Consider the following 17889-nt stretch of genomic DNA (forward strand, 5'->3'; position numbering starts at 1 on the left):
CTCCCACAGCCGTTTTTTGCAAGCAAAAGATATTCATATAGATTGCCCAGATTGCCACAGCCACCTCAACGGCCACTCCCGCTGACAGGCGCGACTTACCGAGTTGAGTTTGAGTAGAATGTGCCGAATGAATTGAAGGTGCATCCGGCGGTGGTGACACAATAGCAGGTGGTTGAGTGTCTGCTGCATGACTGCTGCATGACTGCTGTGGAAGCTGTTTCTCAACCTTTTCGTGTCTTTGCATTATTCGTATGCGTAGGTGAGAACTGTCTCCCTGTCAAGCTGGAAAGAGAGACAACTATCATTCGAGATCACCGTGCGGGATGAAGAATAACTTGGATAGAGTGTCTTGGAGTACAATGGCAATATTTGACAATGCTCCATGTTTCTCGAACTGGGCGTGTTGACGTGTCCAAACCGATTTGATGAAGGCGTTGGTCAAAGGTCGTAATTGATCAATTCATGTATCTCATTGACATTATTCGCTGCTCCGCCTGTCTGCCCTACAGTGGTCGTGCATATCGGTGCTACATCAGAAGAAGGGTGGAGGGCCTGGTTGGAATGGAATGTACTTCTCCAGTGGCACGCCGCGCTGTCATATGCCAACAGCTCTGCGGTTATGACTAGAGCATCCTTTTGACGTGATATTTTGGAGTCGTGAGCCGCAGTAGAACGCCCGTTTCAGATCTGCTGTTGTCGTGATGTTGTGTTGTGAGTCGCATTTGCGTGAGTGGAAGCGTGCTTGAATGCAAGAGGGGTTCCAGATAGATGGGTTGAAGTAGAAGAGGTTCCTGGAAGTGAGGTTGTTGATGGCTTTCGAGTCTGTGAACGCGAATTGAGCTGGGGCATTGAAGATAAGCGCTAAAGGAGTGGGGTACGAAGAAAGAGTAGAGTGGTGGACGTGAAAAGCGGTGACGGACTTGGCTGATATAAGTAGAAGATTTACCTATCTAGGTATGTAGGAATTATAGAGCAGACCACATGTAGCTGTGATATGGTATCAATGTTTTCATTCAATCAAGTAGATCCTCTCTCAGCTTAAACTTCAGAAGTGTATTCTACAAAATTGCTCGAATACGTTTACGAGTCCGAGTGCGAGATATACGGTTATGTGCTGACAACGGCATCCTTTTAATTTGATAAACTCAAATGCAGTTGGCGGCTATTCAAGATGTTGTTCAAGGCATAATTACCAACGTTTAAGCCACAATTTACCAACACGCTGCTCGATTACCCAGGTATCCAGACCTAATCAGTCAGCATCGGTAAACAGGGCAGTATAACGCCGGTCAGCGGCCCACTTTATATCCCTGGCAAAGCTAATCTCTCCCAACCTGGGTTTGCAAAGCAAGAAAGTCCTGATCTCGCTGCTCTGCGCTGCCTCCGGAATCAAGAACTCGCCTGCTCCACGCGGTTCCTCGCCCAGGCCAGCTCTCCGTCGTCTCCTTGCGAACGGCCTTTTCACAATTTCTCCCATACATCCGTCCGCATCCCGCATCTGCCATTCACAATCCGCCATCCCATCCCATCCCTCCTCCTCGCTGCTCCCCCAGGCACTCACGCTGCTGCAAGAATACACGCTCGACACGCCCGCCGGTGGTTCTCCTCCCTCCACTTCCGCCTTCCACCACCCGTCGACGCCCATCCACTCATATACTTCTACCCACTTCGTCCGTCTCAGCCATCAAACACACTCGTTCTGACTCTCGAACCTCTATTTCCCGCTGTCTTCTACGGCGTCACGCTCGTTACAGCACGCTCAATTGTCTCTCTTTCGCCTGTCGGTCCCTGGATTGTCCCTGACTAAATCCTCCTATTCGTGCCAGCCCGTTAGTGCCGAGAGTCCTGTCCGAGAAGGGAAAAAAGCAACAAACTATATTCGACACCTTTTTGGCGACAGCAAGAGGCGGATCACGGTCAGAGAACCTGACGGGAACCGTGAGCCAACAGAGCTGCAGTTCTAAGACCTGGCCGACTCGACCCAGCCGTCACCAGCCATCATCCGATAGCCATGGCTCCCTCTCCTCCGCGGTTGCGGATTCTTTCAGGTAAGTTATTCCTCCATCCGCCAACCTTTTTTTTGGTCCAACGCATCTCCACTTTTGTCGAATAGCGCCAGAGAAAAGGAGCCAGCTCTTGTTATTGCATCTCACGCTCCATCGCATTTCTCTGTGCGGTCTATGTATCAATTGCGATGCCCAAAATGGATGATAGATCTCTAATACAGGTGTGTGTAGTGGGCGGCAACGCAGTATCGGCTTTTCTCTCATGGCGGCTTCAAGCCACGAATGCCTGTGACGTGACGCTGGTGTGGAAATCGGGATTCGACGCGGTCTCACAATATGGGATATCGTTCAAGTGAGTATCACAATTTGGTGGCTACAATTCGCAGACAACTAACTTGCTCTTAGGTCACCATCTTTCGGCAATGAACGATTCAAACCTCGCCACGGTATGTGTTCTGCTGAATGAATTGGAAGAGGAATACTGATGTGTTGGTGTAGTGGTTCGTGCTCCCGAAGAGGCCGCGAACGGTAAAGAAGGAGCCTTCGATTATGTTCTGCTCTGCGTGAAAGCGCTTCCAGATGTCTACGACCTTGCGGCTGTCATTGAATCTGTTGTCACTCCGCAGCACACATGCATTCTTGTCAACACAACACATACTTTAGGGGTCGAAGCACATCTCGAATCGAGATTTCCCAGCAATGTCGTCTTGTCACTCGTTTCAGGAGCAGAGATCACACAATTAGGCGTGAGCGAATTTGAGCATAAGGGCTCGACGGAAATCTGGGTTGGCCCGGCCAACAAGAACCCTTCGATGCCTGGCACAATTCAAAACGATATGGCAGATGCGTTAGCCATGACTTTAAGTAGTGGGCAGGTCGATTGTCATGTTTCCAGTAATATTAGGCAACAACAGTATGAGCGTATGATTGGGTAAGCACAAAATTCCGATGCAATCCGAAGTCCATTTACTGATTTTTGAAATTTAGTCCTATTTCTTTCCACCCCTTAAGCGTAATATTCGAAACTCCGTCGCACTCTGCGCTACTGGAGAAGGTTGGCGTCAAAGCACTTGTCTCCGAAGTTGTCGACGAGTTATTGGCCATCGCACAAGCACAAGAGTGCAGATTTCCAGCAGATTTTAAACAGAAAATAATGGCAGACATGGTGAAACCGACAGAAGCGAATAGCATTATGTATCAAGATTTTGCCGCCAAACGTCCAATGGAGGTTGAGACATATCTTGGTTCTCCCATCAAGCTCGCACAAACGGTTGGAGTGCGCGTACCACGAATTGAGACGTTGTATGCGATCCTACACAACCTAAACATTGTCAATCAGCAAAGGAAAGATGCTCCTCCGGCTCCATCCCCAGCAGTTGGGCCACTTCCGATGAGATTATCTTCTGCACCTCCGCCCCGGCCCATGATGAATGGTGCCCCCAATGGCAACGGTCCTCCTAACAGAGGTCGTGGGCGAGCACCCTCAATGAACGGCCCTCCTCCAGGAATGCGAAGGGGCCCTCCCCCTATGAACGGTGGCCCGCCCAACGGATATCCAAGACCCATGAATGGTGGTAATGGCTACCCGCCACGAAATCCGAACCAGTCGAGAAGAGGCTCGTTAGATGGCAATGACCTTGAGGAATTCAGCCACCTGGTGCTTTATGACGATATTCCCGAATCAGGCGAATCGAACTATGGTGGAGAAGGTCAAGGCAACGGCGGAGATATCGCTCTCCGCGAGCGTGAGTTGATGCTCCGACAACGAGAATTAGCACTTAGGGAACAAGAAATGCGAATGCGTGGTCCACCGCCTCCGGGTCGCGGTCCTCCTGGACCTCGAAGAGGTCCACCAACGCCATCAGTCAAGAATGGCGGCGGTGCAGCATGGGATGATGATGACGAGGACGATTATTTCGATCCTGCGGATGCTCCTCCTCCACCACAAATCGACCCAGACAATTTTGATATGATGAGTGTGACTTCAAGACGCAACCGTAAAGCCCCAAGTGCACGAGAATTGCGCAAGAATCCCGAATTTGATGGACCACCTTCAGCTCGCAGCACTCGCGGAGGTGGTGGCTTCATGCGGCCTGGCTTTCCTAGAAATCGATCCAGCGCCCGACTGACATCCGCTATGCCGGGTCTACACGACAATTTGATGGATGATCCACTAATGGGCTACTCGTCTAACAGATATGGCACGGTTGACCGCCAGCAAATGGGCATAGAGTCCAGAACTAACTCACTGACGGCGGCAAGACTGGATGAATTACAGTATGGGGGAGCACCTTCCCCGAATGGCCAACCAGGCCCATTTCCTCGAAGAGCCAGCCAGTCGCCTGGCAATCCATATGCGCCGCAAATGGCTAGAGGAGGTCGCAAGCCATCCCCACCGAATGGCTACGGGCCTCCAGTCAATGGAAGACCGTCACCGCCTGGAGGAGCTATGAGACAGCCTGTTCCACGCCATCCTCCAGGACAAGGAAATCAGGTTGCTCCGCAACAAGTTGAGCAGTATGCAGGGGTGAGCGCCCTCCACCCACCTAAAGGCCCTATGAATGTTCGCAGTCTGACGGGTAGTGCAAGCGCTAGCGCGGGGAGTGGTGAAAGCGCCAATATCGATTCCGAACCCTCTGCCCACAGCAGTCAGAGTAGCTTGGGTCCACGACCACCGATCGGTGTACGGTAATACAAAATGGAGTTAAAAGGGGTTGGTTTTGGTCATGTTCGAAGTACAGCATCACACACCTAATATTTATCATACGAAGGTCTTCTCTTGTCCGTTCACGGCCTATTCGTTCCAATTTGATCAACTCTTCGAACTTTTTACTTCGCTTTAATGGGCTTCGATTCAGACGGAAGAAAAACGACTAAGATCCACATTGGTGGGAAATAATGAGGAATCCGGGAATTAGATTTTTGGGGGTTTCAGGGGAGGTATACAAGTTTGCTCCGGTCTTCTCCAGACTCGGATACGAAAGTACATATGCGCTGTGCGAAACGCACAAATTCTTGTTTCAGAACTTCTGGTAATATTGCATTGGGGTCGGCGTCTTTATGTCCTGCATATAATTCTACTTTGTTCTCTTGTCCAGAGAACCGCGATGAAGATGGAAATCAGTTTTTAGCTGTCGAGAATACCTTTCAATTTGTTTGACCTGGACGCTGAGTCCCTTCGAGTGCGACATCCCGAATGTGGAGGAGAGCTGGTCGAAGACGAGAGCGGTTTCTCTTCGAAGACCGTGGATCATTCACATTGGGGGAGGAAATCGTCGAGGATTTGGTGGAGAAAGATGATTAAAGGGAATTTGTGTGACGGGACAGATGGGATTGTATAGAGATGGTGGTGAGCGATGAATTGCTTCATACTGCTTCTTGAATTCGGGTGGCTATCCGATTGCAGACAAGTGATCATTTTCAGTAACAAATATAAGAGTTCATTGGTCGTTATATCCTTTTTGAAAGCTGTGCTGTGGCGCGTTTGTTCAAGTGACCATGTAATACCTTGGTTCTGTTCTCACTAAAAAACTTAATAGCCCAAAGTCGATCAGCCCATCGACTACTGATTATCTAATTGATGAATGTGTTTCATTGAAACATTACGTGGCTAGGTATTTCTTGAACACTATTATTGTCATCTTTTCCCTCGAAATATTGTCTAGTTATTCGCCGTCGTTCAACACTTACATCGCCCAATCTCGGTATGTACAAGAAAGTCGACGAATGCTAAATAGCTCTCCCCAAAGCAAACCATAGAACTCTATGTAGTGTAGCTTCCTTGTTAATTCGGAGACGTTCTAAGTTCGCGGAAAGCGTAGTCAGGCACACTCGCACCAGACTTGAGCCTAACGCTGTATCGACTCTATCAAGTAAAAAGGAATAAACGGACTAATAGTACCTTGGTAGTACTCGTCATTTTTGCGAGCTATCTGGGATGGAGTGTAGGGATTATAAATAAGTGTGTAGTATCAGAAGTCGTAAACCTTTTTGTGTGTTTTTGGCTTGAGTTTGAGGTTGGAAGTTGGGAATGGCGGAATCTGTGACCAAGTGGCGGATTATTGGGTACTGCTCGTTTGCTGTATTGATTGATGGTGGCGGGGAGGGATTATCTATGTGGTTGATTTTGAAATTTTGGTGAAGAGGAAAGAAGGGTTGTCATATGCGATTTGACGCTGGATCACTTTACATTTTCTCAATACTTTGCATGTGGATGCTATTGGAAGTTTGTGATGTATATTCGTGTCAAATACTTTGGCTAGTAAAGTAAAAAAAACCTCTCTCTGAACAGGTCCTCAGAGATTTTTGTTTTGTTAAGTGATCTTAACATTGGGTTCGGTGTACAGCAGTAATTGTTTTAATACTCACAGAACACAGCGGAATTTTACTCTTCGAACTTCTTGGTGGAAACGAAAAGGCATCCTCGTCGGGAGAGAAAGACACGAAGTATCTCTGTTTGGGTGAGTTTTAGAATATTCGAATGCAAGAAAACCTCAAGATGCTTATTTGGAGGCTAAAACAGAGATGCTTTGCTACGCGGTTCCCTCAGATTAAGAAACTGGAGTACTAGGACTCAAAACCCTCGTTTTAAAACGGTTCGCTCTTTTTCAAGCTCCGAGGCTTCACCTAAGGCCACCGTGTCAGAGCTCATAATCCAATTCGTCGGGTAGATAAAGAAAAGCATCAACTTTTTCAGATTATGAAAGTCATGTTTCTGTGACATGAGTTTTTGGGCTCCGGAAACGAGATTATTGTGTTTTAAGACTCAAAGGGCACGGCTTAATTTGATGACTGACTGTTGTAGTGAGAAATACCCCTTATTTGATAGATAGAGTTGTATCTGTTCGCTGTTGAAATCAACTAAATTGCGTTACTGTATCATAACTTACTTACGCGGTTAGAGGGAGTGCATGATTGTTGCAAAACTTCTTTTGAACCTACCTATGGCATTTTTTGATTACCAAGTACGCCTTAGATCATAAATGATTGTCTGTATCCATTGTGGCTTTCTGTATTAATTTGGGTGTTGGTGTTGGTTGCCTGATGCTTGGTAAGAAGAGGGAGAATTTTTGAGGATAAAGATGCTGGTGTTAAAATTCAAGATTGACGGTCGTGTTGTGCTTGAAAATTTCTCAACCGTGTGGGATTGAAAGGGTAAAGAAGCTTTCGGGGAGGCAAATGGCTTCCATATTGGCTCTGTAGTGGAAGATGTCGCAGTGTAGAGGTTTCATTCAGTGTCGTAGGCAGTTCTTACACTGAAGAATTTCAGAATTCTTTTATGGCCTGTGTAGATGGTTTTACTAAGATGAAACGCTGCTCACACCTACGCAGACTTCCACTAAATCAGCTTAGAAGACTACTAGTTTCTCTGGTATCGCCAGCATTGCAAGAGGCTCGTTAAACTCCTACTCGTACCAAAACAAAAGAGTGATAGATGTGTTCAAAAATGGATTTCGATACCTCCTTGCATTGTTTTTGCCAAAGTTGGCTTCGTGGCATTTGAATGGAATTAAGAGTGTCGAGTGGAGAAAGAGTGTGACCAAATTATGTCTACGAATTTCCGCTACTTTTTGACGTCGAAACATTACCTTCAAATGAACTTTGAAGACTTGTCTGATATTCTATGCAATTTTTAGCATTACTAGAGTTTGACGTTCCTCCGTCCGTAGGAATTTTGGAAAAGATGAAATTTCGCCCTGCACTTTGAATATGAATATGACCAGAATTTTGGTTCCTAGATCAGATCTTTGATTTTGACGGACATCAGAAGGAATGAGGAAAAGCCTAAGATTGTTGAAATGGCAAGTGTAATTATGATGATGGCGTGGGAAGCGCGGTTAGCGGGTCCTCCACTAGACGCGGGGGCTAATAAGCGCGTCATTCTTGTCGACGTCCACCTTTCATCAAACATGAACAAGGATTTTTAACAGAAAATTTGCACATGTGTCTTGAGGGCAAACAGATCAACTACGTACCATCTCGGGCACCTCATTCGGAAAACTCTCCTTCGATCGAAAATTACAATTTGAAAATCGCCTTGGAAAACTCCTCCCTCAACATCCTGGCCAGCGTTATCACATCTTCAACTTGCCGTAGCATTACCGCCTTCACTGCTTATCAGGTAACCTCCCTGCATCGTGTTGCTCAAGAAGATCAGAAGTACAGTACCATATCTAGAAATGATGAGCATTCGTCCATTATAGGTGGTGGATTGCCTACGTCGCTGCTCCTACGAAAACCTCGTGTGCCAGTGCGCTTGTTAGGTAAAACATCATCGACACGAATAACCCAATGAATACAGAAAATATGGTTACCATTGTGCCCTTGCTCCAATGTGAGTACAGGAACAAGATATAGATCGGACCAAGAATGATGGTTGTTACCAAGAAACAGCTTAAGAGTTTTCTTGCGTGGCTGAGGCGGCGGTGATCATAGTAAGAAGTATGCTTTTCGTTCTCTCTCTCACAGGTCTGGAGAAATATCTAACAGAACATTAGACGATATTTTTCTTGGCGCCTCTATTCTAGAGCTATTTACCTTTCTGAACCACATTGGACCTCGATCAAGAAGCCATACAGCTAGATCCTCGAACGTTTTGTCCTTCTGCTTTCGACTCAAGGAGACGAAGTCTTCTGGGTGCAAAAGGAAATCTCTGCTCCCCGAGGCTTCGGTTAGGGAGTTCTGGTAGGTTAGGCAGTTATAAAGAGAGTGGAAGTCTTCTTCAGCTGTAGTATCCAATTGCTCCATATTTTTCACACCAAGAACTGTTTGCCCTAATTTTTGCATCAGCATTTACACCTCGTTCATTTAATCCACATACTATATTCTACTAAAGCGCACTTTATTTCCTTCATCAAATTCGCCTGTGCCTCGTTGTCTGAGCCTATAATTTGTCTTTGTTTCTTTGTTCATGTCGGGTTTGATTCCTCACCTGCACCATCATTCCAGCCTTTAAGAATTTTTCTCTTGGCATTGTCGCGCGAGTATTCGGCGTCCAATGCGTCTAGTTCCTTCTGCAATCGAGATAAATTTGTCTGCTGTTGGAGGATATCGCGGGCGGACAATCGCCTGAATCGTCGGAACTGCATGAATGATACATCACTGGCTAGATAAGCAGCGAATCGAGGATATCCGTTGGGGAACTCGTCAACTATCTCTACTAAGGTACAAGTCAGCATTTATCCCATCAAGCGAGTAGTTTAACTTGCCTCCTTCGTCCTGAATTTTCCTATACTTTTCCTCTTGTTCGTCGAGAAGTTTCTCAATACTCTTCTGCTGGTTGATCTCCTCCACAGACGATATGTTTCTGGGCCGAGGCCAAAGGCCTCGAAATAGAGCAACAAAGTTAGGCCTTTTCCAGAATCGTGGCTGACGTGCTGCTCATGGAGTCAGTAAGATCATGTTCCAAATGTTTTGTCTGTCAGCATGAGTAACTACCATCTGCTATTCGTGCTTCATTCGCCGGCGTTGGCTCTGTTGCGTCTGGAAATCCTGTCCTTGATACATTTGCACTCGGCAATCGACTCCGGCTTCTCACAGCCTTTCCACTCTCTTCATCGCCAGGTCGTCGCGAGGCTCGGTGTAGTCCAGACCTGCTAAGAGCCTCGTTTGGCATTTGCGTGGGTAGAATGGCTCTGGTTCTGTCGTTCGCGAGTCGACCACGTTCGTTACTCGTTACATCCGCCATGCTTCAGTATTACATGTACACACGGATGTTCCTTTGAAGTCCAACATCTCGAGCGATTTCCTCTCATCTCACTTCACAGCCCATCATCCTACGGCCATTCAGCAGGCCATGACCACACCCTCCTATTGATCTTGGGCATTCATATTTGTGCCTCAGGGTGCCTCGCTTCTCTATTGATTTGGGGGGGGGTGCAAAGGTGTGGATGAAAACTACCCGAATGCATAGCGCGCAAGCGAATCAGAAGACGAGCATTTAGTGCCTATTTGCGTGATCTTGGTGCCATGATGTAGCTATTGTAGAGATCTCATTTCTTCATTGTATCTTTCATATACATCCTCTCGGTCTCGGTGTGGAAGGGTGAATCTTTCGAATCCATCGGCTCCCGTCCAAACTCTGAGACTCCGAGCTTGTATCACAGCACATTTAGTTGGGTGGGCAAGGAAACCTCATCACCCGTGGATATATATTGACGCCTCTAAAGGCAGTTCCAGCCGTGGAAGTGTTCATTGGTTCTGAATTGCAGCCTCTGTTGGTGGTGGTGTGGAGGAGGTTATGTCACGGCATGCTGCCATATTTAGAGGAGTTGTAATCTACTAGGGGACGCAGCACTCTGTTAATATTCATGCGTAAATTCCTGTATTTATTTCCATTATTTTTATGCCCCCTAATTTTGAGTCCCGTAAGCGAACAAATATCAACGTTCATCCTTCAACCACTTCGATGTCTGTTCCAATTTTTCATATGGAATGGTTCACTATCTGGAAGTGTACGATATTTGTTCTTCCATAATTATTCTCGATGCACAAATAGCTCAGGTTTAAGGATGGATGCTCCTCACTGTCTTTTCAACCGGCCTTTCAATTGATTTACGGCAAGCTTTTCGTGTGGAGCACCCTAATTGCTGTCCGCTGCTGCATGATTGCCACGTATTGGAGATGTTTCCTAAACACTATCAGCACTTTGAGCTTTAATTTTTGGTAATTATCCAGGGGGAGATGTTCTCATACAGGTGAAATCGGAGGCCTGGGAATCGGTTTCGTAGAAGCCCTTTCTCCACAATGGCGGGTATCCATATATCCTTTTCTGTGCTGACATCTGCCTCGATCCAGTCGTTCCTCCACGCAGGTATTCCTGTTTTCCATCATGGTTTCTGGCATGTTGAGATGTGGGTCTTTGAGTTCGTGTATGTTCTCGCAGATATGGTTACGGAGATCCAGAAACGCGAAATCCAACTTGTGTAACGATCAACAAAGCTATGACTATTAGCTAACCCTATCTGTTGATTTGTATTCATTGATGCATTCTTTACCTGTTGTTATAGTTGAAAAAAGTCTTTTGATTTTGAGCACAAAACTCCAGTGGAAAGGGTGACGAGGGCTCAAAGGTCGGAGGTGGTTGTATTCTGGATTTTGATGGGTTTCCTTCTCCATGATAGAGGAAATCCGAACTGACCGCTCGCAAAATTGTGGGACTCGTCAAGAAGCCTGCTTCACAGCCTCATTACTTTGCCAATAAAACATCTGCTCGCTCATTGCAAGCGCGTCAGAAAGAGGTCAGAGCATTGACCTGGTTCCCACGCAGTTAACGTCGGCCGACCGGGACGTTGGCTTGCAGATGAACAGTTGAGCCATTCATGATGTCCCAAGACTACAATCATAGGCGGTGGACAGGTGTGCAAATCGTATGGCAGGGGTGCACTGGAGGCTCCTCGACCAAAGAAGACGAGGCGGACGGCAGCAACAATAGAGGGGCATAACCCTATTGTAGGAGAAATATCGCTCCTGGTCCAATGGTTTCTCTTGTTTGGTGTAAACTATCTGGCTGTTGTGCAGATTGCACTGTTATCGATTTTGAATGAGAGCCAAGGACGATAGGGAGTGATACGGTCCTGTTGTGGGTGATAATTTGTTGATTGTGCAAACCATGCGCCGCAACCCGCGTTGCCCTGTCAGGTTTGGGGCAAGGTTTTATCCACCTCAGGGCAACCTTTGAACCTCCAAGAGACACCTGGAAGAGTCTTTCCAACAATGTAGCACTACTGACATTTCCTATGCCAGTGCATGAGATGTCGAGAGTGCAAAGCGCATATTCCCAGTCGTGGAGACGTTTGTAGATCGTCAGACGTTGTGTCGTTTTCTTCTTTCATTCTCCTTCTGAAGCCTATTGAGCAATTTTCTATCTCACCGTCCCATCTTCGGACACGAGACGGCCATGCTGGAAAACAGTAAACCTTCACACTCGCTCCATTGATCGAAGCGTATTCTGTCCAGTTATGCTTGTTGGCAGGACGTTCCGGAAGTTTGATCTCCGTATCGTCCTTGACAGGAAGGTCATCTCAGTATTTTCTTCTTTGGCATATGGTATTCCCAAATACCAGACTGCCTCCCCCGGATCGTCGGCAGAACCTTGGTACGCCAAATTGCCCCTTCATTTATCATCTTGATTTGGGAATGCACATCGGGCATTTTGTCGTGAGGTATCTCCAAGTAAAGGAGAGAGATCTCAGCAATCACGTGGAGGCTCCCGATTGGTACTCCCCGGACACAAGGGAAAAGACGCCCCTGGACGTGGGGATGCAACCACCCCAAACGAGCCCAACATGCAGATGCAACCACAGGAGAAAAGCAGGCTGCGTGATCGTACATTGTCTGTCTGACTGAGCGCATTAGAGATGGCGAAAAGATAGCAGCCGAGGTCTTTTCTCAGAAATGCATCTGGCAGGAATCTCTTGTACTATAGATGTATCAGCGTTTGGTGTTCTTCTATGAAAGAGTCTACACAGTTTGGATCTGACCTGAGGTATGAAGTTTTGGCGTCACAACCTAGGCCCGAACAGCCAAAAGATTGTAAGATATGAATGTCGGCATCTGGTAAACATCTCTTGGGCTTCGTGGTGGAAATCCAGAGGTATTTAAACATTTAGAAGGCGATGGGTGTCAGTATGCCAGCTCCAGCCCATCCTTCTCACCAATCCCCGTACCAAGAAATTATTTGGGCCAATCTCTATCACCCTGCGTGTGCATTGTGCCGAGCATCTGCGCCAGAACCTGCGCCAGAAACCATCTCCATGCTGGTATTGGTAGAGGAGGCATTTGTTGGACACACCCCTCCTGTACTTCGTAGCGCCGAATATAGAGCCATCGCCGAGCGAACAAGCTGCTGGCCTCTATTTCTTCTGAACCACCATTATCAATCAGCAATACAGCATGTGGACCGCAAAATGGTTCAAAGCATATACTTTTGTTCCTTTACAGACAGGTGCAACTCATCATCTGATAGCTGTGCTGAAACCAAGACAACCAATAAATGGGAAGGCACCGAGCGCAACTTCTAGCTGCTAAGACCTCAATCTGCGACGCAAAGGGTAGGACCTTGCGAGAAATCGTGATGCCAGCAATAGCTCACTCGAGATAACCCGTTTCTACAAGCGATTACCATCAAGTCGTGCCAATCGGTATCTCCAGTCAAAGTCCCGAGTATTGATGGCTGAATCGTTGAAACCAGCTCGTCACCAAGGCGCTTCGGGCATTCTCAGCTTGACAGCTAGATCATTCCGCCAACATAATACCATGGAAGCCGTGATAGACGACAGTACAGCGCAAGTATCTTCGGGACGCCACTATTTCGCTGGATCGATCGGTTTGTTGAACTGAGCGTGTTTTTGACGCAGAGTGCGATCACTTTGGACAAGAACGTCGTTAGCGACAGGATAGATCTTCCAGAACCAGCTACGATGGTCTTCAGCAGATTCAAATATAACAGGACGACATCTCATCTCCTGTCTTGAAATGGTGTTGAAAAAACGAGGTGCTTGTTGTGTTTATTGTCGAGAAGAGGCGGAGGATGGTACGAAGTTTTCCTCATCAGGCACTGACGCATCAGTTAGACCAGGCATACCCGTGTGCAACTCTGGCAACAAACGAAGGATCACACAGTTACGTTTAGACGATTCACAGAAAGAGTAAACACTTGGTGAGTTTTATATTAAATCACCAAATACTGACGGGTCTTGATTCCGCTTGGTTCTGGTAAAATAGCATGGTTGAGAAGAACAACTTCTAAAGCTAACTTCTGGTTTACTTGTCAGAAAGCCTACGTCGAACAAAGACCCACGTTTTCTACTGGAACAGATTTTCTACTGGAACAGATTACTTTTGAATCTCCTCTCGAGCTGGAACATAGACGGCTTTAGGGCACAATTGGAGGAAACTAAAGCTTCACCATCTGCACCTGCACTTGAGCAGACTAAGCTCGTCGAACCCATCCTCACATTGAAAGCACAGGCAAATTGCACCCACACATACATTACTAGAGGTGCTTCGACAGATGTGTCAGCATTGGGTTGCCTTCCGAACAAGATTTGTCTGGAGAGTCGGAAACGCTCTTTCGGCAACTTCGAGCTCAAAGTTTGTTGGAACAGTCCCTACAGAGAAGATATAAAGCAAATCTTGCCTAGAAGTACTGTCATAAGATTGGGATTCCAGAATATCATCATCGCAGTGTACTGGAAGTCGATGCCCTTTAATGCAGGTATTACACATTTCGTCAAGATAAAAAGTCCTCCTTTCTATATTGTAACTTCAATGGTAGGGAAGTGAAGCGTAGCCAAGTAAAACCATCATCAATGATCCTCGAGCTTTAAAACAGCCAAATAATAATTGCCTACCCACTCTGCCATAATGTATTGTGCTTCGTAGCCGTTGAACGCTTTTGATGTGATTGTTCAAGGAACTGGATATCGGCGGACTTGATGCTGTCTCCAGCCGTTTGTTTCGAATGACTCAACCGTACATCTGTTCACCATGCATTCGCATACTAACCAGGAAGAGTTCGAGATATATGTGAAGCCCAACACACTTGCGCGAGGCTTTAAATGGTGTGCTAACCTTGCTACGGCTCTTTAAGCTTTTGACTCTCTGTGCCGACTGGAAACAACGGCTCACCTAAACTTCCTGGTGGCTGCCACAACAATATACTCTCCGTTGTTCAAGGAATACTTGATCAGTGATGCTACTGTCGTTGCATAGATGCAGCGATCATCCTTCTACTAAGTCCAGTTCTGGAACGTTCGACCACCGCTGGAAGAAGAAGTTCGGCACAGCAGATTGGAAGCTGTTGAAGCTTTTGGATAGCCACTTGAGTTCGAATGGAAGTTATCGGTATCTCGAGAGCTTCAAAGTCAATCTTGGACCGGGTGGGTTGATGTTTTGTTTTCGAGAAGTGATTCCGTTTGCCAGCTCTTGTATCGCAAAGGCTGCGGGGCAGGGTCCACCGAAGTTGCGAGTCAGGGCCGTCGCGCTATCATATGGCTGCTGAAGTAATGACTGAACGATGCAGTTACTCTCGAGGAATTTCTTTCGAAATTCCTCACGGAGTTTTGCATACTTTTGACACACTTGGCATATCGCAAGACCATACGATATCTTGCATAGGGCATTTAATTCAAGGCAATTCAAATTGAATTTAGGAAACGCAAGAGAATCTCTTATGATCTGGTCTCTGTGGGAAAGCCTTCTAGCGATTTTGCCACCAGCTTACTGTAGCTCCATGCTTGTTTGTTCAAAGGCAATCAGCCCCCAAAAATGAAATTCCTTGTGGTTACAGAACCCAAGGGCACTGGCTTGTTGATAAAATAGGCTCCAGTGATGGAATATCTTCGCAGTTGCTTTATTACGGGTAGACAAACACAAGATTATAGAATAGAAAATTGGTGAGAAATAATCAAGACTTCTGGAATTCTGACATTGCGATTTCAAAGACATCGCTTAAGGGCACCATGTCTCTGCCAGCCCACTGTGAAGCACATTGCTCTGGAACAGGAATCTTTCAAAAACTCATGGCACTTAGGACTCTAAAATCAAAAGGAGCTTCAATGCCAATGTGAACCTGCCAGTCTTCTACAGTACGGTATCTCTTCTGACTTGTTAACTTGGCATCGGACATTGGAACACGACAGTTTAGGAAAACTGTATGCAAAATCGTTTTGGCATTGTCATCAGTTGACCGAGTCTACAAATGCTTCATATCATTTACCATAATATTACAGTATTCAATTCTAATATTGAAAGTATATGGACAAGGTTGTCAGCATAATGTCATTACACACATCTGATTGGAACAAGCGGGAAATCAACGCGATCTCCCAAATACCTGTTTGATCCTAATTGGGCAAAGTTGGTGTCGCGAGTTGGTGGAGTGCGTTGCCTGCCGTGTCGTGCTTCCCGTATTCGAGTCAATCCAACGGTAAAGAGGTACATGGGGCACAATTCTAATTGGGCGTTTGCTATCAATTAATATTACGACCATCCAATACTTGGGCAAAGCACCCTCACACGCAATCGCAGCGCTTACAATATTATGTGCTCACAGTGTCGTGCATATACTTATGACTTAGGTCGAATACAGGAATAAATAATATAATCAACATGTTCTAAATCTTCAAATAGTGAAAATAATAGCGTACTGTACTTATGCCTTTTGGATAACGATGCAGGGCTGTACACTGTTCGGATGAGCTCCATGTTTCCGGGCCAGTCCGTTTTGTCGCGTCGCCCCACTTATGCGAAGCGAATCACCCCCCTTTTCCTGCCGAGAGAGAAGGTGACACAAACCATGGAGTCATTTTCTAATTGGCAGTGAGCATGGATTGCTCGAATCTGAAAACGAAACATCTTCTATAGATATTCAGAGTTGTAATTATGTGGGAAAAGATTGAGTGCAGAAAACTCGAAATAAGTCGAGGAAAGCACACTTTCGAGAATATAAAAGGATAGGTATGGGAATCCCATCCGATGCAACATAAAGCCTTCGTAAGTTAAGCTTGGTTTCAGACGAGAATTTTTACAAATTCTAAATGTGCTTCATCATGCAAAAGTGGAAGGAAAAGACAACGTTCCGGAAGTGTGTTTGCTGCAAACAGACGAGTGCCGTCAGCTCGAAAGAAGGTTAGTGAAGTACATTAACTTCGGGTAGATGACGACATACCATTAGGACACAGACGCCTGCTGTCGTAATTACTGGAGGATTTTTCCACGAGAAGCCGCGCGAATCTCAAAACACAGTGAGACTAAAACTTCGCTCAAAAGATATACCGCTAAACCCAAGACCAACGGGTGTCTCTGCGTAGTCACCCATTTAATGTAATGACGGCCACATGTTTTTACTTCTGGAAATCGCAATCTATACTGGACTAGCTTGCAAGATACATCACCGCTATTTCTGTGTCATCTAAATATGTCTATTTTGCAGCTTTGGAAGTCCCAGGCTGGAGCAAAATAAGGTGGGAAATCTTCGGGTGCCATAGTAGCAGCGAGTATTTCCACTAGGAACTCGTGAAATTGTTCTCATAACCTCAAGCTAAGTATTTTCGCGGGGTACCTCATCAAAGAAGCAATATTTTTATAGCTCTCCTTTCAGCTAAAAATCTAAATTATCCATAACATTGAGAAAGATCCCAGCAACTCGACTAACCTGTTCAACCAAATGAGCGTACATCCTGGATTGACAATTGTATCTTTGTTTATGGGGTTTCCCTGCCTAAAGTTTACAACCCAGAGAACAGGTGAAGTCCTGAATTATCGCATTCTTGCTGTAATAAATGCTCTTGATATTTGGTGTGCAAGGGTCAGAACGCCGCCGCTTGATTGGAAAATGTAAGGAAAATGCAACAATATGATGGTGTGCATATCGAATTGTTGATCGTCTCGTCAATAAGCTATCGCGTACGTTTCTTTTACTGCAACCAATCTGAATGACAGCCTCTATGGCTGGGCAGGCGGACCCCAGGCATCCGCAAATAATCGCCGAAATTTATTTTCAGGCATCCCAATTACTTCCACTGTCAGGTTGGGCATCAAAAGATGAGCGTCATAGTTTTTAGGCACCTGACTGTCTTCGACTCGTGTGGATTTTGCGAAAACCCATTTAAGTGCAAGCCGCTAAGCAATTGATTCGGCGAGCTCCTAACCACATCCAAAGCACTGATGTAAGAACATACCATTTTATGTATTTGTTGCACTCGAGGAACATGAAAATTATTGTCGAATACAGTGAAAGGAGATGTCGAAGTCGTAGCCCGAGAATCAATCAAGGATGGTGGGAAAACACCATAAGCCAAATGTCGAAGTCAAGTACATGACTAAGAAAAACGGCCTCTCAGATATTACCTAGGGAGTCTTGAAGTAAACTTGTGCAAGC

The 17889-nt window shown here is 46.1% G+C and overlaps 3 protein-coding genes across 3 annotated transcripts; 1 reads left to right on the plus strand and 2 right to left on the minus strand.

Annotated features, from left to right (window-relative positions):
• Nucleotides 1-2011: 2011 nt before the first annotated feature.
• GLAREA_01432 (6-phosphogluconate dehydrogenase C-terminal) lies at nucleotides 2012-4698 on the plus strand (the record flags this gene model as incomplete). The annotated part of the gene is made up of 5 exons (XM_008088648.1): nucleotides 2012-2048; nucleotides 2238-2358; nucleotides 2412-2452; nucleotides 2505-2937; nucleotides 2994-4698. The coding sequence occupies 5 exons, from the start codon at nucleotides 2012-2014 to the stop codon at nucleotides 4696-4698; spliced, it is 2337 nt and encodes a 778-aa protein (XP_008086839.1).
• Nucleotides 4699-8088: 3390 nt separating this feature from the next.
• GLAREA_01433 (uncharacterized protein) lies at nucleotides 8089-9693 on the minus strand (the record flags this gene model as incomplete). Its single annotated transcript, XM_008088649.1, has 7 exons — nucleotides 8089-8179; nucleotides 8226-8488; nucleotides 8544-8779; nucleotides 8827-8889; nucleotides 8938-9165; nucleotides 9275-9382; nucleotides 9444-9693. The coding sequence occupies 7 exons, from the start codon at nucleotides 9691-9693 to the stop codon at nucleotides 8089-8091; spliced, it is 1239 nt and encodes a 412-aa protein (XP_008086840.1).
• An 894-nt stretch (nucleotides 9694-10587) lies between these two features.
• Nucleotides 10588-10850, minus strand: GLAREA_01434 (uncharacterized protein; the record flags this gene model as incomplete). The annotated part of the gene is made up of 2 exons (XM_008088650.1): nucleotides 10588-10635; nucleotides 10701-10850. The coding sequence occupies 2 exons, from the start codon at nucleotides 10848-10850 to the stop codon at nucleotides 10588-10590; spliced, it is 198 nt and encodes a 65-aa protein (XP_008086841.1).
• Nucleotides 10851-17889: the final 7039 nt, after the last annotated feature.

The sequence above is a fragment of the Glarea lozoyensis genome (genome assembly GCF_000409485.1).
Source record: "Glarea lozoyensis ATCC 20868 chromosome Unknown GLAREA7, whole genome shotgun sequence".
Taxonomy (NCBI): domain Eukaryota; kingdom Fungi; phylum Ascomycota; class Leotiomycetes; order Helotiales; family Helotiaceae; genus Glarea; species Glarea lozoyensis.